This window comes from Artemia franciscana, chromosome 16 (genome assembly GCF_032884065.1).
Source record: "Artemia franciscana chromosome 16, ASM3288406v1, whole genome shotgun sequence".
NCBI classification, from domain to species: Eukaryota; Metazoa; Arthropoda; class Branchiopoda; order Anostraca; family Artemiidae; genus Artemia; species Artemia franciscana.
This window is the reverse complement of record NC_088878.1, coordinates 5,743,961-5,771,429: the sequence shown is the minus strand read 5'-3', so window position 1 is coordinate 5,771,429 and position 27,469 is coordinate 5,743,961. Positions and strand designations below refer to the sequence as shown.

The window sequence follows — 27,469 nt, the reverse complement described above, 5'->3', positions numbered from 1 at the left end:
CGGGGACTCTAGAAAGTTATTGAAAATGGCGATAATTTCAAAATAAATTGAATATTGTGTGGAAGAAGGAAGATTGTCTCAATAAAGGCTTGTTTCTCGAGGAGACGTAAATAATCAACAACACAGTAAGGTAATTGACAGAGGTTAGCATAAATCTAAGGGTCCAAGTATTCAGAATGTAATACAAAAAGCATGGAAGTAGGCTACACAGCATTAAGAGATATAAAACCAGGTAGATTGGCATTATTTGCGGTTGGCCTGTTCCTGGGACTACCATGGGAATGGGCATTTAGGATTACAGATAAGATATTTGGAAAGCCTAAAAGAAATATCCTAGTTGTACTACTTTTATTTTTATTGATATTTTCCCATTTGTGTGTCCAAAAATATAGTTTATTTTGACGAATTTTTGTATAACCTAGAATATAGATTAGAACTAGGCCTTTATCTGCAGTAAATTTATGCATGTTCATATATCTTAGGTATGAAGATACTAAATATTTCATTTGATACCTTCTGGAACAAAGCCTATTGTCTAGAGGGAAAAATTGACATTTATAGCTGATTCATGAAAGCTAGTTATTTTTCTTACAAGTCTGAATGCTAAAAGGCTATTTGTAAACAAATTGCTGAAGTTTTTAGAAAGAGACTGAAACCCCTCAAAAATAGAATCACTGCAAAAGACCCTTTCTGGCAACATTTGTCATAGACAATCCATTCTGGCAAGAGATTATTGATTTACAATTGTGTTCTAGCAACCAACAAAGGTTTTCTTCTGATAGATAAATTTATTTACATTCTACAAAACAACTGAATATCACAAACAAATAGAGATTTTGTGAAGGCTCAATAGAAATAAACAGGAATAATTTCAAAATCAATTGAACACTGTTTTATTATCTTCAATTAAGCTTATAATTGCTTCTATAATATTCACTATTTATAAATCTGTTCATTGTCTGATCAAATTATGAATTTTTATGTAAAGCACTGCAGGATTTCTTCACTTCTGTTTGGAGGTAAAATGGACAGATACCTCAAAAGAAAGTATCTTCTCATTTCTTATCTTAGGCAACAGATCAAGTTAACAATACATAGTCTACAAAACCTTTATGACATTTTAACTTGTTTTCCTAAATTGTAGAAACAAAAATTCCCATGAAATGCATCCTTGAAATTTCCTGCTTTGATTTTACTGAAAAAATTGATACACAATAATTACAATTGTCAATCATTTTCATCAACATTATCATGAACAAATAAATTCTCCAATGATGGTAGATCCATCTATTTAGATAGTGAGAAACAGGTACATAAGTCCAGATATTTCAATCACATACACAGCAATCATCATAAGTAGAATTACTAAAATAATATAATTGAAACTAGCATATTTATATACAAAAAATAAATAACTTTTTGGGTCATTCACAAAATAATTAACTTCTGGGTTATACACTAGATTATTTTCATCAAGAATTCAATGAAAAAGATCTTTAATCTTGCTCAAAAGTAAAACAAATTTCCAAAGCCGTATGTATCCTCTAATTACAAACAAAATGTTGAGTTTATTGTTGTTCACTTGGTTGGTCTCATTTCCCAATGCATTTTCAATATAACATCTTAAATTAGGTATTCTTTTCTTAGAGCACACTGCTGTTCTATGACAAACATACAAAATTTTCAAATGGAGATAAGTTCATTTATTTAGAGAGTAAAAAAAAAACAGGTACAAAAGTCTATATATTTTGATCACATATGCAGCAATCATCATCTGTAGAATTACTAAAAAATATAATTGAAACTACCATATTTATACAAAAAAGAAAATTAAATAACTTATCAGGTCATTCACAAAATAATGAACTTCCAGATTATTTTCAGAGAGAGTTCACTGAAAAAGTTCATTCAAAGTCTTTATGTAGATTTCCTTCTTTGATCTTAAATCAAATAAAATTCAGTTTCTTCTTTAATCATAAATTTCCTGTTAGTTTTAATTACATTATTTTAGTAGTTCTACTGATGATGATTGTTGTATATGTGATTGTAATATCTAGACTTTTGTAAAAAAAAATTTTCATTGTCTAAATAAATAGATTTATCCTTATTTGAAAATTCATTTGTTCATCATAGAACAGCAGTGTGGTCTAAGAAAAGAATACGTTATTTAAGGTCCTATGTCAAAAATGTGTCATATTTTGTTTGCAATTAAAAGACACAGAAGGCTCTACCACCTTCATTTGAAATTTGTTTTACTTCTTCTTCTATTTCAGCAAAACGCCAGCTTTTCAGTCAAGACCATCCAGCCCTCTTCCTTTGGACTCACTCTGTGAGATGAACAGAGCTACTGAATAGGTTTTTTCTTATTTATCTTGAATCTACTCAGATTTTTTGCAGTAAATCTTTTGGTACTAGGAGTTGAATTATAAGAGGATATACATTGAGTTCTGTGCTCTGTGTGCAGGCATGGTCAGCTAGACTCTTGGCTGATAGTGAGATTTTGTGGTGTTTAGAGCATTTTAACAGTTTACATTGGAGGGTATACTGTGCAGACGTCAGCCGATTTGAGCCAGACCAAATTCTATGATAAATCTTAGAAAGGTGCTTGTTGGGGAAAGGCAATAGGATTGCATTATACTTATTTAACAGTACCTCTGGTAATCTCTAGTGGTAAACATCTCTAATGGGGATTGGTCTCCCACTTGGCTGGTCAATATTAAAAGCATTTTTATGGCACTTGATAATTACCAAGTAACATATAGCAATTGCAATTTCTGTCAGTCTGTCTGTCCTGATTTTGCTAGTTTGGCCACTTCCAGATAAGCTTGGACAATGAAATTTGGCAGGCGTATCAGAGACCAGTTGGTGGGGGCGCTTCGCCCTCCCCCCTCGCCCCCCCGCGCGTAAGTCGTTACGCGCCATATTAGTTATGCGCCATTGTAGTTGTGTCCCTTTGTCCCACCTGTGAATATAGATATATATATATATATATATATATATATATATATATATATATATATATATGTTTTTAACTACGTAAAACTTGCGAATATACAACATTCTTCAAAGTCCCATTGTCTGTGCATATAAATAGATTGTCAGGTTTACCGACTCTTGAACATGAAACATATAATTGTCCATTGGAAAAACAATCTGTATTCAGATCAATACCTCATGATTCTAAAAAATTGTCCTTGAGCTTTGTTGATGGTGATTGCTAATAAAACATTCCCTGTGTTGCCGTCGTCATTTATATATCCCCCTGTGCCCCCCGGCGTCCCCGTTGTAGTTGTGTCCCTGTGTCCCGGTTGTCATTTATGTTCCCTGTGTTCCGGTCGTCATTTGTGTCCCAGTGTCCCAGTCTGTAATTTCTCTTTGAGTGTCCCAGTCGTCATTTATATTCCCTGTGTCCTGGTGTCCCAGTCGTCATTTGTGTCCTGGTGTCCCGGTCTGTATATACATTCGTTTTTGAATAGGTCTTTTTTTAATTTTTAGTTTTTTAGCTTCTTTTTTTAGTTTTTTTTAGTTATACCTCATGATTCTAATGATTGCCCTTGAGCTTTGTTGATGGTGATTGCTAATCAAACATTCCCTGTGTCCCCGTTGTCATTTATATATCCCCCTGTGCCCCCCGGCGTTCCTGTTGTAGTTGTGTCCCTGTGTCCTGGTCGTCATTTATATTCCCTGTGTCCTGGTCGTCATTTGTGTCCTGGTGTCCTGGTCTGTATATACATTCGGTTTGGAATTGGTATGTGATGAAATAAATTTTTGTGTTTTTCCCCTTTTTTTCTTTTTAGTTTTTTTTGGTTTTTACTTTTTTTTTTAGTTTATTTCTTTTTTCTTTTTAGTTTTTTTGGAGTTTTTACCTTTTTAGTTTTTTTTTTATTTTTTTTAGTTTTGTTTTTCTCCTTTATTTTTCAGTTTTTTTCCTTTTTTTTATTTTATTTTTGAGCATAGAATTTTGGCATAGAAGCTTCCTCGGCTGTTGCCATTGTAGGTTCTTCAGTCATTTTGCAATTAAACATTTTTCCGTCCACAATCTTCTTACAATTAAAAATTTGTCTTTTGAGCAGCTTTCTCGGCTGTTGCCATTGTAGGTTCTTCAGTCATTTTACAATTAAACATTTTTCCGTCCACGATCTTCTTACAATTAAAAATTTGTCTTTGAACGATTTAATTAAATACCTTTAATGACGTCATCGTCATAACAAACATGACGACAACTAACTTCATGACGATATGATGCCATGACGTCACTTGACAGACCCACAGACAACTTATTTATATATATATAGATTTTTTTCCTTTTTTTATTTTTTCCTCGGCATGCTTTCTTTTCTTACTTTCTCTATCAGCTGCAAGTTTTTTGGCATACAATTTTTGAGCAGCTTCCTCGGCTGTTGCCATTGTAGGTTCTTCAGTCATTTTGCAATTAAACATTTTTCCGTCCACGATCTTCTTACAATTAAAAATTTGTCTTTGAACGATTTTCTTAAATACCTGTAATGACGTCATCGTCATAACAAACATGACGACAACTAACTTCATGACGAAATGACGACATGATGACATGACGTCACTCGACAGACCCACAGACAACTTATTTTTATATATATAGATTTTTTTTCCTTATTTTATTTTTTCCTCTGCACGCTTTCTTTTCTTACTTTCTCTATCAGCTGCAAGTTTTGTGGCATACAATCTTTGAGCAGCTTCCTCGGCTGTTGCCATTGTAGGTTCTTCAGTCATTTTGCAATTAAACATTTTTCCGTCCAAAATCTTCTTACAATTAAGTCTTTTGAGCAGCTTCCTCGGCTGTTGCCATTGTAGGTTTTTCAGTCATTTTACAATTAAACATTTTTCCGTCCACGATCTTCTTACAATTAAAAATTTGTCTTTGAACGATTTAATTAAATACCTTTAATGACGTCATCGTCATAACAAACATGACGACAACTAACTTCATGACGACATGATGACATGACGTCACTCGACAGACCCACAGACAACTTATTTTTATATATATAGATTTATAGCCCACTAATAACAGAAATATAAATAACAAAGTAAAAACTCGTACAAAAAAAAGAATGAAAAGCATTGACAATGAAAAAAAGAGCTTTCAATACAATCAAATGGAGGAAATTCATTTTCTCTAATATCCAAAGACTTAATACTTAGCACAGCAACTCCACTAAATACATCATTCATTCCAACCTTGTCACCAAACTCATAGACAAGGGTTTCCCATTGACTGGATTTTGGGGTTTTGCAAAAGCAACTCATAGGGTGTGTCCCAAAAGACTATTAGGCTAGAATCTGATGGAATTAAAACAGAAACTATTGACTGGTAATGCTTTTTCTGAGTAAAAGAAAAGAACTAGCAAAATTGTTTAGAGAAACGAAAAGAACCAGCAAAATTGTTTAGAGAACTGTTCAGTATTTTCAATAATATTGTACCTGCAAATTTGAAAAATAAAATAGGCCTTTATGCAGACAATTCAGAAGTAATAGATTCTGTTGAGAGTCCAAATAAGATAGAAACCATACAAGCATACTTTGACTCATTTACTTATTGGGCAAAGACTTGCAAGCTGGATTTCAGTGTCCAGAAATGCAAAGCAATCCACTTCAGTAAAAGTAACCCTAGACACAAATGCTCAGTGGATTTAGTTGATGGAACTAGGAGGCCCATTGCCAATAGTCAATAATTAGACCTTGGTCTGCTAGTTGATGAAGAGTTAAATTTAACTTGATTGATTTAAATGAAATTAAAATTTAATTTACTGCAAAGGCTAGTCAAACACTTGGTATAATTAAGAGAACTGTTAGTAGTTGTTTTCATGCTTTTTAAAGATTTAGTTCAACCTAAGCTATGATATCCCTCATCCCTCCTTACTCCCACGGTCTCAATGATATCCCTTACTCCCGTCAGCTCAGCTTGAAAAATGAATTTTACCCAAACTGGCTAATTGCCACAAAGATAGAGAAAATTATTATGGCATTTAAGCAGCTCAGTCATCAAAACTTATCACAGACCACTTTCAACCGGACGATTCTTCAATAACAAGTGGACACAATTAAAAACTTTACAATTAGCATCCCAACACAAGATTGCCTAGTAAATCCTTTCCCAATTTGGCGAAGGGTATATGAAGCTTGTTACACCAGGATATGGTTCATCTGCCAGTGTTGATTCATTTCAATCATCAGTTGACAAGGAATAGTGCAACAAGCCCTGGTAAGCCGTTTGGGACTCCCTGATTAGTTGGCACACTATATTCACTGACCACCAACAACAAAATCATCCTTTTGCTTGGAAGTGATAAAGGTTATTACTATGTCTGATTGTGAAAAATTCAGATCTTTTGGATAAATCAAACAGTTCGTGGTAAAGAACTGTAGTAAGGAGCGACCCGGCTCAATAGTAACCGAAACTCTAAAATGGAATTTTGATACTAATAAATATATCAAAGGAATCGGGTTTTTATGCTGATTTTAAATATATAAGTTTCATCAAATTTAGTTTTACCCATCAAAAGTTGTGAGGCAGAGAAAATTGGAGGAAACACCATCTAAAAGTCATAGAGTATTAACGAAAGTCACGCCATCAGATTCAGCGTATCAGAGAACCCTATTTTAGAAGTTTCAAGTTCCTATTTACAAAAATGTGGAATTTCGTATTTTTTGCCAGAAACGAATGTGTTTTTCTTTTCTTTTTTCAGGGGTGATCGTATTGACCCTGTGGCCATAGAGTACCACAAAAGGGCTCGTTCTAACGGAAATTAAAAGATCTAGTGCCCTTTTTAAGTGGCCAAAAAATTGGATGGCGCCTAGGCCCCCTCCCATGCTCATTTTTTCCCGAAGTTACCGGATCAAAGTTTTGAGATAGTCATTTTCTTCATCACAGTCGAAAAACCCAGTAACTCTGTCTTTGGGGACGACTGAATCCCCCACAGTCTCCGGGGGAGGGGCTACAAGTTACAAACTTTGACCATTATTTACATATAATAATGGTTATTGGGAAGTGTATAGACGTTTTCAGGAGTACTTTTTCACTTTGGGAGGGAGTCAGGGGAGGGGGTTGCGTGGGAAGATCTTTCCATGGAGGAATTTATCATGAGTTCAGAGAATTTCCATGAAGGGGGCGCCGGATTTTCTAGCATTATTAAAAAAAAAGAACAACGAGAAAACAAACAAAAAACAAGTTTTTCAACTGGAAGAAAGGAGCAGCATTAAAACTTAAAACGAACGGAAATTATTACGTTTATAATGGGGTTTGTCTCCTCCACAATACCTTGCTCTTTATGCAAAAGTATTTTTAGTAATTCTAACTATCTATTCTACGGCCATATTTAGGGGGCATTCTCAAAGAGTTGGGACAAAATTCAAGCTTTAGTTTAAAGAGCGATGTATTGACGAGGAGGCGAGCCCCCTCGTATACACAATACAAATATAGAAGCTCGTTACGTAAGTTATTTCGTAAGTTACGTATATTTATTACTAATAAAAACGTTCGTAAAAAAAAGAAGTTCTAGTTGCCTTTTTAAATACCCAAAAATTGGAGGGAAACTAGGCCTCCTCCCCCACCCCTTTCGTTATCAAAATCGTCTGATCAAAACTATGAGAAAGCCATTTACCCAAAACAGAGAAATTAATATGCAAATTTCGTTTCAATTATTTATGTGCGGTAATAAAAATTAAATAAAAGAAAAATCAACTGAAAGTAAGGAGCGACATTGAAACATAAAACGAACAGAAATTATTCCGCATATGAAAGATGTTGCCCCCTCCTCAACGCCCCGCTCTTTACGCTAAAGTTCGATTCTTTCTCATACCTCTACTTTTTAAAACAATAAAAAACTTTAGCGTAGAGAGCGGGGCGCTGAGGAGGGGACAGCCCCTTTCATGTACGGAATGATTTCTGATCGTTTTAAGTTTTTATGTCACTCCTTACGTTCAGTTGAAAAAACTTGTTTTTTTTTTTATTTAATCTTATTTAGAAATGAGAAGAGAAATAGAACAAAACATAGGACTTGGAATTTCTTGGCAGAATACTGTGACCCTTTACAATAAGTAGGAAAACACATACATTTTTGCACTAGTATCAATTTAGAACTTATCACAGTAATATGTCCATTTATGAATGGCTTGCCTCTACAGACTGTGGGTCAATTTACTTGTCTATGCTTTGGCCTTTTTTTCCTTGGGTTGAACACTTATGTTTTTGAAATCAGAAATACCACCACCAAAATAGCAGTTCACGTGTCCACCTCTTTAGTTTCTATTTGAACTAAATCAATTTTCAGCTTTATTTTCACAAACCCTTGTATGCTTTTCAGTGACGCCTTGGCTCCCTGGTAAGTGTAGCATATCATCACTATTTGGAATGGTCAGAAGTTGCCAACTTCTCTGTGAAGCCTTTTTCCTAATTTGTGACTTAAAAACAAATATTGGTTTGTCTTTCCATCCATTCTATATTTGATCTACATTGTCTATCTCATTTTTGACCTATCACTATTTTGTCAATTTATTCTAAAAATTTTTTAACTCTTTTTTTTTTATCAACATCGTATTCATTATTAGCCTAAAAATTTCTTTACAACAAGCTTTAATTTGGTGTCATGTTTGTATGGGCACAAAACTTGTAGTGCTCAAGCGCCGAATTGTATGTAGATGAAGTATAGGACTGGTTGTGATTCATCAATGTAAAACTGACTTGTCTGTCCAGCACTTTTGCTTCCTCATGAAAAATTGCCTTTTTGGACTCTTTCTTCTAGGAAAGAGAGTATTATAACTTGAGGTTTGATCATCAACAGAATTTACTTATCTAATGGATAGAATCAAAGAATAATCTTGACTGTGAGACAATGGACACAAATGATCTTTTTGATGAAGCTACAGTTAAACAAGGTAAGTAGTGGTTCTAAGAATTTTGTTAATTAATCATGAGTAGAATTTGCATCCTATCCTTCCTTGTATTAAATGGGAAATATACTGAAACAATTAAATATTACTTAAAATCACTTTGTTTTGTGTACAACTCTTCTTGAGGGAAAGTAGGATCATTTGATTATTACCCATGATGATAAATCCCTTTCTTTTATGCTAATATAATTATTTCGTGAAATTTTTGTGGAGTATTTTCATGTTTTCTTTCAATTTAACCTATGTAAAGATTCATTCTTATAGAAATTAAATAAAATAATTTTTTGTTACTAAAAAGTAAGGAACATCATTAAAAATTAAAATGTACGAAAAATATTCTGTATATGGGGGGGGGGTCCTTCCTCAATCCTTCGCTCTTCACGCTAAAGTTTTTTAGTACTTTAAAAAAACCTCTTATTCCGATAAAACGGCCCTTGCGTTTCAGGAGTCGTTCTTAAAGAATAGGGACAAAAATTCAAACTTTAGCATAAAGAGAGAGGTATCGAGGAGGTAAGTTTTAGTGTGGCTCCTTATTTTCAGTTGAGAAAACTTGTTTTTGTTTAAAAAAAAAAAATTCTGGATATTTTCCAAATTTTATTTTCTGGAAGTTTCTCAAATAATACTGGAAAACTCTGTTCCTCCCTCTATGGAAAACTACCTTCCCCACAAAAAAATCCTCTATGGAAAGTTCCAACCATGTGAATTACCCCTTCCCCAAAAAAATTCCCCTGGACAATTCCATTCTCATTGAAAATGGCCCCCCGAAAATTTCTTGCACTAAATTCCACCTGGAAAATTCTCCCTGTCTTACTTTCATTTGAAAAAGGCTTAAATTCCTGATCGTTTTCAAATCATGCTCGACATCCTCCTTCTTTGGAATATTTTCTTGAAAATCTCCCTGTGGAGAATACCCCCTTAGCAGAATATTTCTTTTTCTAAAAAAAATGAGTATACTTCTCAGTAATGAATACTATACATAAATAATGGGCAAATTTAATAACTTACAGCCCTTTCCCCAGGGGCTGTGAAGGTTCATGTTATCTTCGAGGCATAGTAATTGGATCTTTCAATAATGCTGAATATAAGGCTTGTCTCATAATTTTGATTGCACGAATTTGGAGGAAAGGGGGCGTGGGAGCAAGGCTAGTTGCCCTCCAATCTTTAGTTGCTGTTTTTTTAAAGGGGACAAGAACTTTTGTTTAATGAGGACTCTCGCAATATTCTAGGACCATAGGTTTGATACTATCACCATGAAAAAATGAAATAAATATGCATCCATGACTTTTCTTCCTGCAAAAACTACAAATTGTACATTTTTTCAGATGGTAGCTTGAAACCTTTACAAAAGGGTACACTGATACACTGAATCTGATTGTATGGTTTTCATTATGATTCTTTGATTTTTCCGGGTGTTTTTTCTCCCTTTTTTGAAATTCAGGCAAATTTTTTGAGCTTGTGATGAGTAACAATAAATTATATGAATCCTATATATGTGGAATCAGAATGAAAAGCCTATTAGTTTGATCCGTCTATTTATATCAAATTTCCGTTTTTAGAGTTTTGGTCACTATTGAGTCCATTCCCTCCTTACATATAGTTCGTTACCACAAACTGATTCCTGAAATTAAGCAAAGCATTTTTTAGATTGATAATTGGCTTCCATTTACTTTGTGCATTTAAGTTTAATTCATTTCATTGAAAGTAAAAAAATCTACAAATTTATTTATTGGGGTAAATTTTCAAGAGTGGATGGATTTTTATGGAGTAGGAGTAAAATTTGCCTTGAATTTCCTTTCTTTTGAGGTTACAGCAATAAAAAAAGTTTATAGTATTAAAATAAAATTAACAGCAAGTGCCATAATGTATAAGGGTTAATCAATTTAAAATTCACAATGTACAAGGGTCATACAATGTTGTTCAATGTCAAATTCAAAAATTACAAGGTCCATTCAATGTATAAGTGTCATTGAATGTAAAATCACAATGTGCAAGGGTCATTCTATGCGTAAGGGTCATTCAGTAGAAAATTCACAATGTGCAAGGGTCATTCAGTGAGTAGCTAGATAAATTGCTGTAGCTTACAAACGAATTATTATGTCAATTATGAGCTTTAGCTACTATTCAACACAGTCCTTGGCAACGTTTATGCACCTATTCCATTGTCGTTCTAATTATGTCTCCATCATTAAATTCTTATGGAAGCCGATTTTTGCATCTGAAGTAACGCTTCTCGACAACAAGGGTGCTAGTATCAGCCCTGCGGCAGCTCGGAACAAACACCGCCTGTTTTTTTCGCACGACTGAATGTGAAAATGCAGAGTCTGAATTATTTTATTCATCTTTCTTCTTACTGAATGATTTTTCACAAATTCTGTCTCAACAAAATTGAGTCCATTAGTTGTCAATTAGGTTTTTTAAAAGCCGCCACAATGCTTTGTCAACAAACGAAAGTAGTGACGAAAATTGCGAGGGGCTAAATGAGGCTAACATTGCAATAGAAAAATATGAAATCAAGAAACGACAGGTAGTAAAAATCTTTTACAAATAGTGGTTTAATTTCCTGTATGAGCCAGGCAAGGCCATGTTCCATAAGAACTTTTCTTGACAATCCTCACCCCTGGACTGAAGAAGCTAATCAATGAGAGAGTCTGTGGAATAAGCACCTTAAAAAAGAATATGGTGCCGGTTTTATCGTTAGGCATGTGCGAACTGCGTGGCGACACAGGGCCCCACGCTAAAAAGGGTCTTGCATCTCAGTGTAGGCATAACCCAAAATGCAAGGCCGTGTGCATGTTTGCCATTGCATCTGATTTTTAACTTCTTCATTGGATCAAAAATGTTTTCTGTGTAGAGCCTCTTGTGTGGCACAAACAAATACATGTCTGAAAGGACAGGTTTGGGCGGTATTTGGAGGGATCTCTCATCCCAGGTTTTAAACAGTTTCTTGTTTTACCAGTGCCACGTGTGGATGCTCATTTTTTAAAGAAGAATCAAAGCCTTAATCAAGAGACCACGACGTTTCGTTCAAATGGCTGGCCTTAAGTCATTCTTGTAGCATTCTGGAATTCACAGGCGCCCGACTATTGTGACTTTCCTAAAAATCAACAAGACAGTAACAACAAGTAAAACAGTAAAATGTTCACAAAAAGTAAGCCTTTCCATTTGAACAAAAGGTCATGCACTTTTGACTTCTTGCTCATGAAAATGTGCACCCACGTATATCACTGCTCAATCCGAAAATAGTTCAACACTGGGATGGTAGACCTTTCCTAATCATTCCTTCTTTCTTAACCTTGTCTATTCGACTGTCATTTGCTTGGATCCCTTAAAGAGGCTCTACCCAGATAAAAATTTTCATCCAAGGAGGAAGTTAAAGATCAGGTGCAAAAGAATCTATAGAATTTGATACCAGATGCGTAAATAAATCGTCTCTGAACTACAGTGATTTGTCTTGTTACTTATTGAGTGGCAAAACAGATTTATTTGTTTTTGTTTAATTAAAAAATTATCATACCAAACACTGTAGCGTTGTCTATTGTTATGTTTCAATGTTTGTTATATATCATAATTTTTTCCCAGAGACGCTTCATGTGGAATAGGTGGTCGTATAAATTTTGGATGGGCTCTTTCAATTGGAAACCGGAAGTTCTAGTGCCCTTTTTACAAGTCAAAAAGTTCAGAGAGCAACAAGCCCCCCCCCTTCATAGTCTTTTTCCCCAAAGGCCTTTGATCAAATTCTGAGATAAGCATTTTGTTCAGAAGAGTCTAAAGATCAGATAAGAAAAATTACGGGGTCAACACAATTCCCCTGAGGCTAGGAGCAAGTGTTTTAAGATACGCTCCTAGAGTGGGGTGGCATGACCCCCCCCCCACACACACACACACACAGCCGGGGGGCAAGGGTTGTAAGCTATGCTCCGTGGACATACAAGGTTTATATGGAAGGGATGGTCGTAGAGGAGGCTCATTTAATTGGAAATTGAAAGTTCTAGCTCTCGTTTTAAGAGTCAAAAGTGATCAAATTTTGAAATAGTCATTTTGTTTAGATGAGTCTAAAGATCATACACAAACACTATGGCGTCAACACAATTCTCCAGAGTCTAGGGGTCAGTGTTTTAAGGTACACCCCTGGAGTATATAACCTTTTTTATGGTAGGGGCTATTGTATAAACTTCGGGTCCTTTTTATTAACATTAAGTTTTTATAGAAGGGTTGGTCGTATAGATTTTGGAGAAGGCTCACTCGATTTTGAATTGAAATTTGATTTTGAGTGATTGCAGGCCAACCAGCTCCCTACTGAAAGTTAGGCTATAAGATGTGGCAGTTGACCATTGTTAACTCATAATTTTTTTACGGAAGGGGTGGTCCTATGAACTATGGAGGGGGCTCATCGATTAAAATCGAAGACTAATGCCTTTTTTAAGAGTCGAAAGTAACGAAAAGGTAACACTTTTTCCCTAAATGCATCTAAACCAAATTTTGAAATTGCCATTTTGTTCAAAATAGTCCAAAAGTCAATTACCTATTGCTTAGGGGTTGGCAAATCCCCTACAGCCCCCTGGGAAACGGCTGTAACCAATGCAAGTTGCCCATTGTTAACATATACGGTTGTTGTGGAAGGGGTGGTCGTATTAACTTGGAGGGGGCTGATTCGAATGGGAATTGAATGTTCGAGTTCCTTTTTTAAGATTCAAAAGGGATCAAGGGGCAACTAGCCTCATTCACCCCCCTTTTTAAATATGTCTAGTCGAAATTTTGAGATAGTGTTGTTGAAATTTGTCCAATGACAGATTAACTATGCTTCCGGGTTTGAAGTCCCACCTCCCTTCAGCACTCGGAACGAGTGCTGTGAATTATACAAGCTGCTTGTTGCTGCTCTGGCTGCTGTCATACTTCGATTTATTTTTTTACTTTTGCTTTATGATTGTAATTTTGCTTTACAGGGCAAGGGCTGTAAACTATGGAACTTGCTTATTGTTATTTTGTTAACTTTGACACTTTCGCTGCTTTAATATTATTAGTTTGATACTAGTTTTGATTGTTTGATGAAACTTTAATGTGGGAAGAAATTAATTTTGAAACAGGGAACGTTGAGAAACTTGAAACTTTGGCAATCAAAAATGAACTGAAAAAAAGGGTTTTCAAAGTAAAGGCCGTATTAAACCTAAGATTTGCGGAAAAAAATTACTATAATAATTAAAACTTAAAATGACCAGAAATCACTTTTAAAGAATAAATGTTAGCCGAAACGTACAGAAATCAAATGAAAAATTTTAAGAAACAAACATACAACAGGTACTAATATAAATGAATAAATAAATTTGAAACGAGTAAAACTTCAATTCAATATGCAAATCAAGCTTAAAACAAACAAAAATCACTACAAACAAGAATTTGGCTACTGCCCCCTTCCCTAACTATAAAAGTCAAAAGGCTACTGCGTATTTGGCACTTTAAAAATTATATATATTTTCTTTTGCACTTGTTACAAAAAAATAAATAAATAAACATTACAATGAACGAAAATCTTGGACTGATGAGCTTTCAGAAACTAATCTATATATATAAAAATAAGTTGTCTGTGGATCTGTGGATCTGTGGATCGTGGATCAGGTGACGTCACCTGAAAAAACTGGATCAGGTGACGTCAAAACTGAAAAAACTAAAAAAAGGCAAAAACTACAAAAAAAACTAAAAACTAATAAAAAAAATAAAAAAGCTAAAAAACTAAAAAAACTAAAAAAAGGCAAAAACTACAAAAAAAACTAAAAACTAATCAAAAAGCTAAAAAACTAAAAAAACTAAAAAAAGGCAAAAACTACAAAAAAAACTAAAAACTAATAAAAAAAATAAAAAAGCTAAAAAACTAAAAAAACTAAAAAAACTAAAAAAAGGTAAAAAACTAAAAAAAACTAACTACAAAAAAAACTAAAAACTAATAAAAAAAAATAAAAAAGCAAAAAAACTAAAAAAAACTAAAAAAAGGCAAAAACTACAAAAAAAACTAAAAACTAATAAAAAAGCTAAAAAACTAAAAAAACTAAAAAAAGGCAAAAAAAAAACTAAAAACTAATAAAAAAAATAAAAAAGCTAAAAAACTAAAAAAACTAAAAAAAAGGTAAAAAACTAAAAAAACTAAAAAAAACTAAAAAAAAAGGAAAAAACTGAAAAATAAGCTAAAATAAAGGTAAAAACCAATAAAAAACTAAAAAAAAAACTGAAAAAACTAAAAAAAGGCAAAAACTACAAAAAAAACTAAAAACTAATAAAAAAAGTAAAAAAGCTAAAAAACTAAAAAAACTAAAAAAGGTAAAAAACTAAAAAAAAATAAAAAATAAAAAAAAAACTAAAAAAAAGGAAAAAACTGAAAAATAAGCTAAAATAAAGGTAAAAACTAATAAAAAACTAAAAAGAAAAAAAGGAAAAAACTAAAAAAAATTTTCATCTAAAAAACTAAAAAAAACTAAAAAAGGTAAAAACTAAAAGAACTAAAAAAGAAAAAAATAAATGACGACACTCAAAGAGAAAGCGACCAGGACAAAAGGAATGTTCGATTAGCAATCAACAAAGCACCGGGACACAGGGAGTATAAATGACGACCAGGACATAAGTAAAAAAAAAACTAACAAAACTAAAAAGAAGGTAAAAACTACAAAAAACCTAAAAAGAAAAAAAAACTAAAAACTAATAAAAAAACTAAAAAATCTAAAAATCTAAATAAACTAAAAAAGAAAAAAAAAGGAAAAAAAATATAGGAGAAAAACAAAACTAAAAAACGAATGTATATACAGACCGGGACACCGGGATACAAATGACGACCGGGACACAGGGAATATAAATGACGACCGGGACACAGGGACACAACTACAACGGGGACACCGGGGGAAACAGGGGGATATAAATGACGACCGGGACACCGGGACAGGGAATGGTCGATTAGCAATCACCATCAACAAAGCTCAAGGGCAATCATTAGAATCATGAGGTATAGATCTGAATACAGATTGTTTTCCCATGGGCCATTATATGTTGCATGTTCAAGAGTCGGTAAACCTGACAATCTATTTGGATCAGGTGACGTCACCTGAAAAAACTGGATCAGGTGACGTCAAAACTGAAAAAACTAAAAAAAGGCAAAAACTACAAAAAAAACTAAAAACTAATAAAAAAAATAAAAAAGCTAAAAAACTAAAAAAATTAAAAAAAGGCGAAAACTACAAAAAAAACTAAAAACTAATAAAAAAGCTAAAAAACTAAAAAAAAATAAAAAAGGCAAAAACTACAAAAAAAACTAAAAACTAATAAAAAAAATAAAAAAGCTAAAAAACTAAAAAAACTAAAAAAAGGTAAAAAACTAAAAAAACTAACTACAAAAAAAACTAAAAACTAATAAAAAAAATAAAAAAGCTAAAAAACTAAAAAAACTAAAAAAAGGCAAAAACTACAAAAAAAAACTAAAAACTAATAAAAAAGCTAAAAAACTAAAAAAACTAAAAAAAGGCAAAAACTACAAAAAAAACTAAAAACTAATAAAAAAAATAAAAAATCTAAAAAACTAAAAAAACTAAAAAAAGGTAAAAAACTAAAAAACTAAAAACTAAAAAAAAGGAAAAAACTGAAAAATAAGCTAAAATAAAGGTAAAAACCAATAAAAAACTAAAAAAAAAAACTGAAAAAACTAAAAAAAGGCAAAAACTACAAAAAAAACTAAAAACTAATAAAAAAAGTAAAAAAGCTAAAAAACTAAAAAAACTAAAAAAAACTAAAAAAACTAAAAAAAAGGTAAAAAACTAAAAAAATAAAAAAAAACTAAAAAAAAGGAAAAAACTGAAAAATAAGCTAAAATAAAGGTAAAAACCAATAAAAAACTAAAAAGAAAAAAAGGAAAAAACTAAAAGAACTAAAAAAGAAAAAAATAAATGACGACACTCAAAGAGAAAGCGACCAGGACAAAAGGAATGTTCGATTAGCAATCAACAAAGCACCGGGACACAGGGAGTATAAATGACGACCAGGACATAAGTAAAAAAAAAAAACTAACAAAACTAAAAAGAAGGTAAAAACTACAAAAAAACTAAAAAGAAAAAAAACTAAAAACTAATAAAAAAACTAAAAAATCTAAATAAACTAAAAAAGAAAAAAAAAAGGAAAAAAATAAAGGAGAAAAACAAAACTAAAAAACGAATGTATATACAGACCGGGACACCGGGATACAAATGACGACCGGGACACAGGGAATATAAATGACGACCGGGACACAGGGACACAACTACAACGGGGACACCGGGGGAAACAGGGGGATATAAATGACGACCGGGACACCGGGGCAGGGAATGGTCGATTAGCAATCACCATCAACAAAGCTCAAGGGCAATCATTAGAATCATGAGGTATAGATCTGAATACAGATTGTTTTCCCATGGACCATTATATGTTGCATGTTCAAGAGTCGGTAAACCTGACAATCTATTTATATGCAAAGACAATGGGACAGCAAAGAATGTTGTATATTCGCAAGTTTTACGTAGTTAAAACCATATGTATATATATATATATATATATATATATATATATATATATATATATATATATATATATATATTCACAGGTGGGACATAGGGACACAACTACAATGGCGCGTAACGACTTACGCGCGCGGGGGGGCTTGGGGGGGGGGGGCGCGAAGCGCCCCCACCAACTAGGTGTTGGGGTGGCGCGAAGCGCCACCCCAACAGCTAGTAGCCTATATATATCAAAATAATCAATTTAATATACATCAAATAATAAGTTTAATTTTATTAGCTCTTTCCAAGACAGTTCAAGACACAATAGCTTTCAGTAAAGGGCCGATGACACAGCAGGCTTTAGACTTTTACAATTAGGGAAAGAGGCAGTAGAAATACTCGTTTTGGTTTTAATTTTTGTTCGTTTTAAACTTGATTTGCATATTGTATTGAAGTTTTACTTCAATACAAGTTTTACTCGTTTTAAGATTATTCATTTATACAGTACTTGTTGTATGTTTGTTTACTATGATTGTTTATTTAATTTATGTTTGTTTCGGGTTTCATTTATATCCCAATAGCAAAATATTTTGTTTGTTTTAAGCTTGATTTCAATATTCAATTAAAGTTTTACTTGTTTAAGATTTATTTATCTATTAATATTAGTACCTATTGTGTTTTGTTTGTAATTATTGTTTATTTAATGTCTGTTCGCTTTGGGTTTCATTTATTCTTCATAGTAATTTCTGGTAGTGTATTAGTACTCAAATGTGGAGTATTTCTATAGTAAGAAAGTAAACAGAAAATAGGAAAAAAAAGTTCTATCCAAAAAATATGTTCAGCACCATCTAAGATTGGTGCTGAACATGTATTCTGATAGCCGTCCGGACAATTCAACAAAGTATGTAAAAGCAAACTATTGGACTAGGATAATATTCAAAACTACAACTTTAAAAACTTAGAAAAACTTGTGCAGGGAAAATGGGGAATTTGGAGAGGAAAAACTTGTGCAGGGAAATTTCCAAAAAATTGAAAACAAAATGTTTATCTGCTGGGATGGCACATCCCAGCTGCAATATGACAAAATTCAACTCTAAGCTTTAAATTAACTTTACATCTAAGCTTTAAATTAAATTACATCTAAGCTTTAAAATTAGTGAAATTTCAGAGAGAAAAAATGTTCTCCCCTCCCCAAGTTCAGGAGTACCAGACATTATTGTTTTTTTGCTGCTAAAAAAAAAAAAAAAAAAAAAAAAAAAAAAAAAAAAAAAAAAAAAAAAAAAAAAAAAAAAAAAAATCTTGACCACCTAGATTAGATACAGCTTTCGCTTTGTGTGCTCTTAAAATCTCAAAAGAAGATAAATTTAATTATAATTCCCCCTTCAAATAATTCCCGCGGGATATCCTGCCCCATTTATTAATAAAAATTTTTAATTCCCCCCCCCTCATGGGCGAATCTACCCCCTATTTCATGCGAAAATTCCCCGTTGAATCTTCCTCCAATTAAAACCCCCGCCCTCTAAACTAAGAAAATTCCTCTGAAAATTTTCCTTTCCTTATCTTCCCAACAATTGCCCTTCATTGGGGTATTGTTGCTATTAATACAAGAAAATACAATTATCTGAATCACTAAGCATGACTACCAATTTTTTTTCAAACGTCTCGCTTTCAAATATAAGGTTAATATTGGTCCAAGACGGGATAAATATGTCCTTTATTATATGTACATATAGGCTGAATTACCTAATTAATGCATTTTTAATACATAAGCCAAGGGTCAGAAAAAGATATGCAAATAAACTTCATTTTAATATGAAAAAATTCTCCCTGTAGCAGATTTTCTTTGGGGGGGGGGCTGTACCTAAAACCTTTGTAAGAGTGTGGTCAACAACCTTTTGAAGTTTTTTGTTCATTCGATGAACAGAGTAGTGGTGCATACACACATATATTCTTACGCCAACATACCATACGCCAACATACTATATATTCTTACGCCAACATACGTTTAATTTCATTTATGGAAAATGTGGAAATTAGAATTTATTGATGGAAAGAACACGAGACATGTGGAAAATCAGAAGCTACTAAGAATTCAAAAATGTTTTATTCCTAGTGTTTCATAAAATTATTCTTCAGTAAGGTGGAAATTTCAAGTTTTACTCTCATTTTGAAAGCATGTCTTTGAAAGATATTGTATTCATACCCAAAGTGCCAAATAGGGACTTTTTCTTAATTTTGACACTTCACCCCATATAGATAATTTAAATCTTTTCAAGGAATTTTAAATGTTAAAAATTATTGTTTCAAAAGAGCAGCAAGCTTATTCTACAATGTTGGTTCTAAGTATAAAATTTATTTGCAATTTTATTTCAGAAAGTAAAGACTTTTTTCCGAACGAAGATGAGCAGGTTGTAGGGATTACAAATTGTGTTGTATCACCTAAGCAGGAGGATAATACTACGATCTTTTCATCCAGTAGGCCTACAGCTACAAAACCTGAAGAAGATTTTGACCGTCCTAAATTAGATGTAACTACTTGCAAGAACGAAGGTATGTTTTCGAACATCAAAAGCCTACATATATTTTTGTAAACGAAATAAGATTTGTGTGTGTCTGTGAGTTAAAACAGTTACATTTGCACTGAACAGTAAAGTAATAGTCAAGGTAGAAAATGAAAATATCTGAAGAATAATTTTGGTACCTTGAAAATTGACAAAGGCTATAACAATCCAAAAAACCTAAAGTAAAAATGAGACAAAAAAGGGGAAAAGGACAGAATTGAAGCGTCATGATAGGAATCGTTTTCACTGTTAGACTGCTCTAAAATATGCTTGTTTCTACTCACTGAAAAAAAAAGAAATAATGGGACATCTCAAGAACTAGCAAAGATTCTGGTTCTTAGAAGGCATAGGGGGTGTTAACCGTTATTGGTTGGATTCCAAGTTCTAAGTTTGACTTGATAACTTGTTCTAGTCTCAATTCGTTCTGGGTTTGATTTATTCATTGATAGGAATTTATGTTTGTTTTATATTTGGACTGTTATTTGACTTTATATCTGCTAATCATTGGTTTAATATAGTTCTGGTTAGAAAATTAGCATATTAATTAATACGTGATCATATTCACTCTCCAATGCTTTGACCCGAAGAGAACCAAAATATTAACGAGAAAATGTATATACACATATAGTTACCTGTTTCAAATACCAGACAGCATACCAATTGTCCCTGAACCGAAATAAAGTTCTTAGGAATGAATCTTTATCAAAAACTGTTTACGCAATGAAGAGGTTAATCTAAACAATCAAGAGTCCAAACAGTTTCCAATAGTAGGTTCATAAACAGGTGCCTATTAGCTCCGATATTCTTTTAATTGAAACGTAGAAATTCAATTGCTAAAAGAAAATTGTGAATATTATTAATTGCTAGGGTTGCTAGTTGCTAGGGTTTGGTGTAATTATTTTTTAGTGGTTCTTGAATTACTTTTTTTTTGGGGGGGGGGAAACATATTTTAAAAAAACCTTTTTATTCATGTCCCAATTGCCGTGTCAAATTTGTTAAGAATTAATCCTATACATAACAGAAATTCGTCATATCATTAATGGCAGATTTAAATCCGTATCTCTAATGAACAAAGAATTCATACGAAAATAAGCCAGGTTAAGGGTAGGTGGTGTGGGTAATACTCACTGCAAAAAAAAAACAAAAATAACGGGACATCTGAAAAACCAGCAAGGACCCTGATTTTTAGAAGACATAGATGTTGTTAGCTGTAACCCTTTTTAGGGTAATCTATGTTTCTTCTAAGTTTGACTCATTTATCCTAGTCTCTGTTTCTGGTCTCAGTTATTAATTTATAGTGATTCATGTTTGTTTTACGCTTGAACTTTGACTTTTTATCTGCTATCCCCTCGTTTAATAATTAGTATATTAATTATTGGTGCATTTATAAATGACATTAATATATAAGTGATATTAATAATTAGTATATTAATAAGTGTTGTTAATAACTAGTATATTAATAAGTGAGCATATTCACATGATTGGACCCCGGGGCCAAAGTACTGTCTTTTAGTTAAGATATTAATTTAATTGAAACGTAGAAATTCAATGGCTAAAACAAATGTGCAAATATCATTAATTGCTAGTGTTTGGTGTAATTATATTTTAGTGATGTTCAAATTCTATTGTTTTTGCTTTTTTGTATTTGAAAGTATGTCTTTTAAAGCTTTTTTATTCATGTTCGAATTGCAGTGTCAGATTTGCTACGAATTTCAAGAATTCATCCTATATAGAAAATAAATTCATCGTGTGATTAATGATAGATTTGAAAGCACTGGACTTTCCTAATCCCTAATCAACAAGGAATTCATACGAAGATGAGCCAGGGAAGGGGGGGAGGGGATAATCCTAACAAGAATTTTGCTTTGAGGACAAACGCTAAAAGTAAATCGTATAGGAGTTCTGACACATCCTCCAGTTTAAGTTTCTTCCTGGAAAGTTTACCCTCCGAAACATCCTTCCTTACTCCTTACAGAAAATTCTCCCTGTGGAAACCAACACCCAGAATTAAAAACCCCCTCCAATAACAAATAGTATGCGTAAACAATGTGCAAATTTCATATTTTACAGCGCTTTCCCTAAGTAGGGTGGTGGTGGTTCAAGTTACCCCCTAAACCGTAGTTATTGAACAATTCAACTATGCTGAACGAAATGGTCATCTCAAAATTTTGATCGGATTACTGTGAAAAAAAGGGACGCGTGAAGGGAGCAAGTTGTCGTTCATTTTTTTTCACTTAAAAAGGGTACTTCTAAAACTTTTAGTTTAATTCGAATGCACTCTCCCTCTTTCTTCTATCGCCATGGGTTTGATACGATTATTCCTAGAAAAAAATAGAAAACGTATCTGTGGTCTTTCTTCTGGCAAAAATATAAATCCCAAATTTTGCTGATGGGAGCTAGTTTATTGTCAGCCAGCAAATATTATTCTGGTCTGAAAAAAGTCTAAAATAATGTTTATTGAATACAATGAAAAATATAACAGTAAGTTCCATTCCTGAGTGCAAATTGTACAAGAATAATGTCCGTTTGGAGCAAACCCTCCAAGGAGAAAAAAAAAACCTTAAAAACTCTTGAAATTATTCAGAATCATGTTTTGGCTAAGAAAGCCCACAGTTTTCGTACAGACGAGGGTGTTACTGTTCTAATTATGTGTTTAATAATCAATTTTTCTTCATCAGTTTTAAATTTAATATCGTCTGATTTTGGACCAAGAGGAACCTGAACAATATTTTGGGCCAAATTGGGAGCAAGGAAGGGCTCGAAAAAGCTTTTTGTCCGGACGCAATTTTGCAAATACTCAGATACGTCTTTGATGAAAAAAAAATAGAATAAGCGTTTCAGACCGATTATTTAATTTGACCGATTTTCGATTAAAACGTAAAATTTGCCTGATTAAAATATCTAAAAATTGAAAGTTAATTTTGAAGTATCAATATATATTGTCAATAATGAAAAAGAAAAATTACCAAAACCGCCAGTAATTCATATCATTTGCAATTATTATCGTAATTTACTTGTTTGTATTTGTTGATTTTCTAGTGCACATGAACCGCGCTGTTTAAAAGAGATTCAATTTTCAGTAAATATGTAAATTACACTCGGGCCACTTAGGGGGGGGGGGGGGTTGTCCCATTGTTCTTTTTGATAAATTTTATTTAGTAAAATTGATTATCCTTTTGATGTAGTTTTCTCGTTAAATTATTTATGTTGTTGTGACAAATAAAAACAAATATGGTCAGCTTTTAATATGACCATAGTCTTATTTATTGGACATTTGATAACATTCGACAAAATGACTATTAGAGAATGTCGATCTGATACCAGGAGGATCGTATACATCTGTATATGATATTAAAAGATTGGAAAAAGAGGAATGGGAGGAGAACTCCAATTACTTTCAACCCTTTTCATGGTGCCATAACTTTTAATTTCCAATTTACTGAACCCAATCCTAAGCTTTTACTGCCACCTCTTTCGTGCAAAGTGGCTGAGAAAGTAGTGCTTGGGAGGCACCTGGCTAATTACTTTGGCAACATAAAGGCGCTGCCTTTAGTTTTCTAGTCGGATTGGGGTTTCTGTCTATTCCTTAAAAATATTTTGTCGTTTGGGAGTAGAAATTCGATAGATTTTTTAAAAGAAACCTTGTAAGATGAAAAAGAAGTGAAAACAAACAGTATTTCTAAAATTTTAATATGCTCTCTATTGGTTTTATATGCTTTCGATTTTAGGAATCTATGCTTCCCCGCCGTTTTGCTGTCCTGAGCCGTCTAATATAATTGTGAAATCGGAAAATGAGTTGAGTACACATAGAATAATGCATACTGGAGAGAAATCGTATAAATGCACTATCTGTGAGAAAAAGTTTTCACAAAGTTCTAGTTTGAACGTACATAGAAGAGTTCATACTGGTGAGAAACCCTATGAATGTGCTACATGCAAGAAACAATTTTCGAGAAGTTCTACTTTATGTAGACATAGAAAAATCCATAGTTTTCATCTGAGTTCACATAAAATGATCCATGCTGGAGAGAAACCGCATGAATGTGCTATTTGTAAGAAAAAGTTTTCACAAAGCTCTAGTTTGAACATACATAGAAGAGTTCATACTGGTGAGAAACCGTATGAATGTGCTATATGCAAGAAAAAGTTTTCTGACGGTTCAAGTTTGAGTAGGCATAGAATAATCCATACTGGAGAGAAACCGTATAAATGTACTACATGTAAGAAAAATTTTTCGCAAAGTTCTAGTTTAAACGTACATAGAAGAGTCCATACTGGTGAGAAACCGTATGAATGTGCTGCATGTAAAAAACAGTTTTCAAGAAGTTCTGCTTTAAGTAGACATAGAAAAATCCATAGTTTTCATCTGAGCTCACATAAAATAATCCATACCGGAGAGAAACCGCATGAATGTAGTATCTGTAAGAAAAAGTTTTCTCAAAGTTCTAGTTTGAACGTACATAGAAGAGTTCACACTGGTGAAAAACCGTATGAATGTACTACATGTAAGAAACAGTTTTCAAGAAGTTCTACTTTGAGTAGACATAGAAAAATTCATACTGGAGAAAAGCCGTATGAATGTGCTATATGCAAGAAAAAGTTTTCGAGAAGCTCTCATCTGAGTTCACATAAAATAATCCATACTGGAGAGAAACCGCATGAATGTAAAACATGTAAGAAACAGTTTTCAAGAAGTTCATATTTAACTTTGCATACAAGAACCCATTCTGGAGAGAAACTGCATGAATGTGCTACATGTAAGAAACAGTTTTCAAGAAGTTTTGAATTGAACAGACATATAAGGATCCATTCTGGAGAGAAACTGTACGAATGTGCTATATGCAAGAAAAAGTTTTCACGAAGTTCTACTTTGAATAGACATAGAAGATCCCATACTGGTGAAAAATTGTATGAATGTACTACATGTAAGAAACAGTTTTCAAGAAATTATATTTTGATTAGACATAGAAAAATCCATACTGGGGTGTAAATCTGTTTTATGTAAGAAACGGTTTTCTGACTTTCATCAAACATCGATGAATCTATACTACAAAACCCAAATCCATACATATAAAAGTTCTGATCAGTACCAAAATACAAAATAGCAGAATATGAGCGATTGTAGATCCATTAGACATATTTATGTTTCTAGTATAAACTTTGTTCTATTTACTGCGTGTTAATGTCTGTGCCAATTTATGTCATTTGTTTGCTATCCTACTATTTATGCCATATCATTTATGCTTTGTTTAATGTCAATTAAACAGCTTAATCTTCGATTGAGCTAAACAGTTTCTATAAGAAATAAATGAAACGTTTTGCTTCAACCTATTGCTTTGACTATGAAAGTAATGGAATTAAAAGGAAGCATAGACTGACAAAACGGAATTGAAACCTTAAAAGTAAACAAAATGATGCAAGTTTTTTCGCGGGAGAACTTTTACCATAAATCATTATAATGTTGCCTCTTAAGTCTTAGGGTTTCATTTATGCTTTTCTTGAGATCAAATGAATAATTTTAATTTGAGTTTAATTTTACCCACTTATTCCAATAAATTCGAACTTTCTGGGAATTTGGATGAGATGTATAATTTAATCAAAACATGATGTGTAGGCTATACCTGTTAACAAAAGAGTGAATCAGCAATGTGTCATGAAAAGCTTTGAGTATTAAGGTGAATAAGAGTTAAAGTTTTAGGGAATGTTGAACTAACCAACAGGCACATTTTGCATACTGCTAGTGCTACTAAGGGTATCTGGATGCAAGTTGTCAAAACGAAGTCATATCAGGAACAGCCTTGTGTATTAAGTTTTAAACTCACTGTATCCTGAGGATCATATTAAACTAACGAAAAGACTCTAAATGTGTAGATTACGACTATTCAGGGACGAAGCTTGGGTTATGAAAGTAAAACAGTTCAAAATAGGGATGATATCTTTTTATTGACAGTGAATAGATATAAAATTATTTAACTGGATATAATTATTATTATTTAGTATGGATATTATTACTTAGTTTATTAGGTATAAATCTTGTATATTTTTATTCATGTCTTTTAGTTTTACTGCTGATGATGAACACTGTATATGTGTTCGAAATATCCAGTTAAATAATTTTACATCTATTCACTGTCAATAAAAAAGTATCATCCCTATTTTGAACTGTTTTACTTTCGTCATGGAAAGGCAGTGTAGTCTTCGAAGTTATCTTCGAAGGAGGTTATAAGGAATGTGCCCACAAAATCGTCCTGTGTGCCAACAAATGCGGACACATAAGCTAAATTGAGATTGCACTGACGTCTTGGAACTTAGAACATGCGCATACTACTAGTAAGGCTAAGGCTGTAATGACGATAAATTCAGGAAACGTTGAACTAACTCAAAACACACCACGTGCATGCAGATTGTCACAAGGCGTATCAACAGTATCTCAGGAACAGCTTAGGGAATTTAGTTGAACTTTCAGGGCACGCTAAGGGGACATTAAACTAATCAAAAAGATTCTCACTAAATACTACATCCACATTCATATGGATTATTTAGATGAACTGAGGATTTTAGTGTTGTAGATGAAAATATCAACAAAACGAATGAAGTTTGGAAATTTTTAGAGTTCAGGTCAATATTAAGGTGAAAATCATAGGGAGCACGTTTCTCAGTAAAAAGTGAAGTCGGCACAACGTATTATTCTCTTTTTCTCACCAAGGCACTCTGCATGGAAGGAGCTGTGCGTACAGGATATCAAAAGGGAGTATCTCAGGAATGGTTTAGGGTGTTAAGTTGGAACTTTTAGGGAATGATGAGGGTAATGGTGAATTGACGAAATGGCAATATGAGCATGCTACTGCTAGTAGGCCTACAATTACTGTTTGTATTGTAACTAATACTAAGGATAAGGTGGTTAATCTGAAAATTTCATGAAAGTTTGAGGGGTAGTTGAAAAAAATTTAAACGCACCATTGGCCTACAGGTTATTAAAATGGTGATAATCTTTATCAGTAAAATCTTAGGAAGGCTGTGAGAGTATTAGGTTGGAACTTCAAGGGTATGGTTAGAGGGATTTTCTACTGAGCGAAAGGGGAAAAGTGTCTACTTCTATTATTACTACTCTTAATGTTAATACCACTAAGTTTAAGGTTATGAGGTTGAAATTTAAGAGAATATTGAGGGAAAAGTTTAACTATCCACACCCACTATGTCCACACACGTTGTCAAAAAGGCGTATCAACAATATTTTAGTAACGGCTTAGAGTATGAATTTGAAACTTACAGGGCTTGTTGTGGTGGACGTTGAACTAACCAAAAGGGAGTATTAACATTTTAGTGCTATCATTTCCAATACTATTACTACTTCTGCTGCAGCTAACACTGCTACTACTGCTAAAACCTCGGGTATTAATGGTAAAACTTCAGCAAATTTTTAGAGGATATTTAAACAGATCGAAACACAAAATGCGCATTCACGTTGTTAAAAGG

The 27,469-nt window shown here is 33.0% G+C and overlaps 1 protein-coding gene across 1 annotated transcript; it reads left to right on the top strand.

Annotated features, from left to right (window-relative positions):
• LOC136036962 (zinc finger protein 271-like) lies at positions 1–25,857 on the top strand. The gene is made up of 4 exons (XM_065719358.1): positions 1–130; positions 8,781–8,913; positions 19,806–19,982; positions 23,722–25,857. The coding sequence occupies exons 2-4, from the start codon at positions 8,871–8,873 to the stop codon at positions 24,981–24,983; spliced, it is 1,482 nt and encodes a 493-aa protein (XP_065575430.1). The 5' UTR covers positions 1–130; positions 8,781–8,870; the 3' UTR covers positions 24,984–25,857.
• The last annotated feature ends 1,612 nt before the right edge of the window (positions 25,858–27,469 follow it).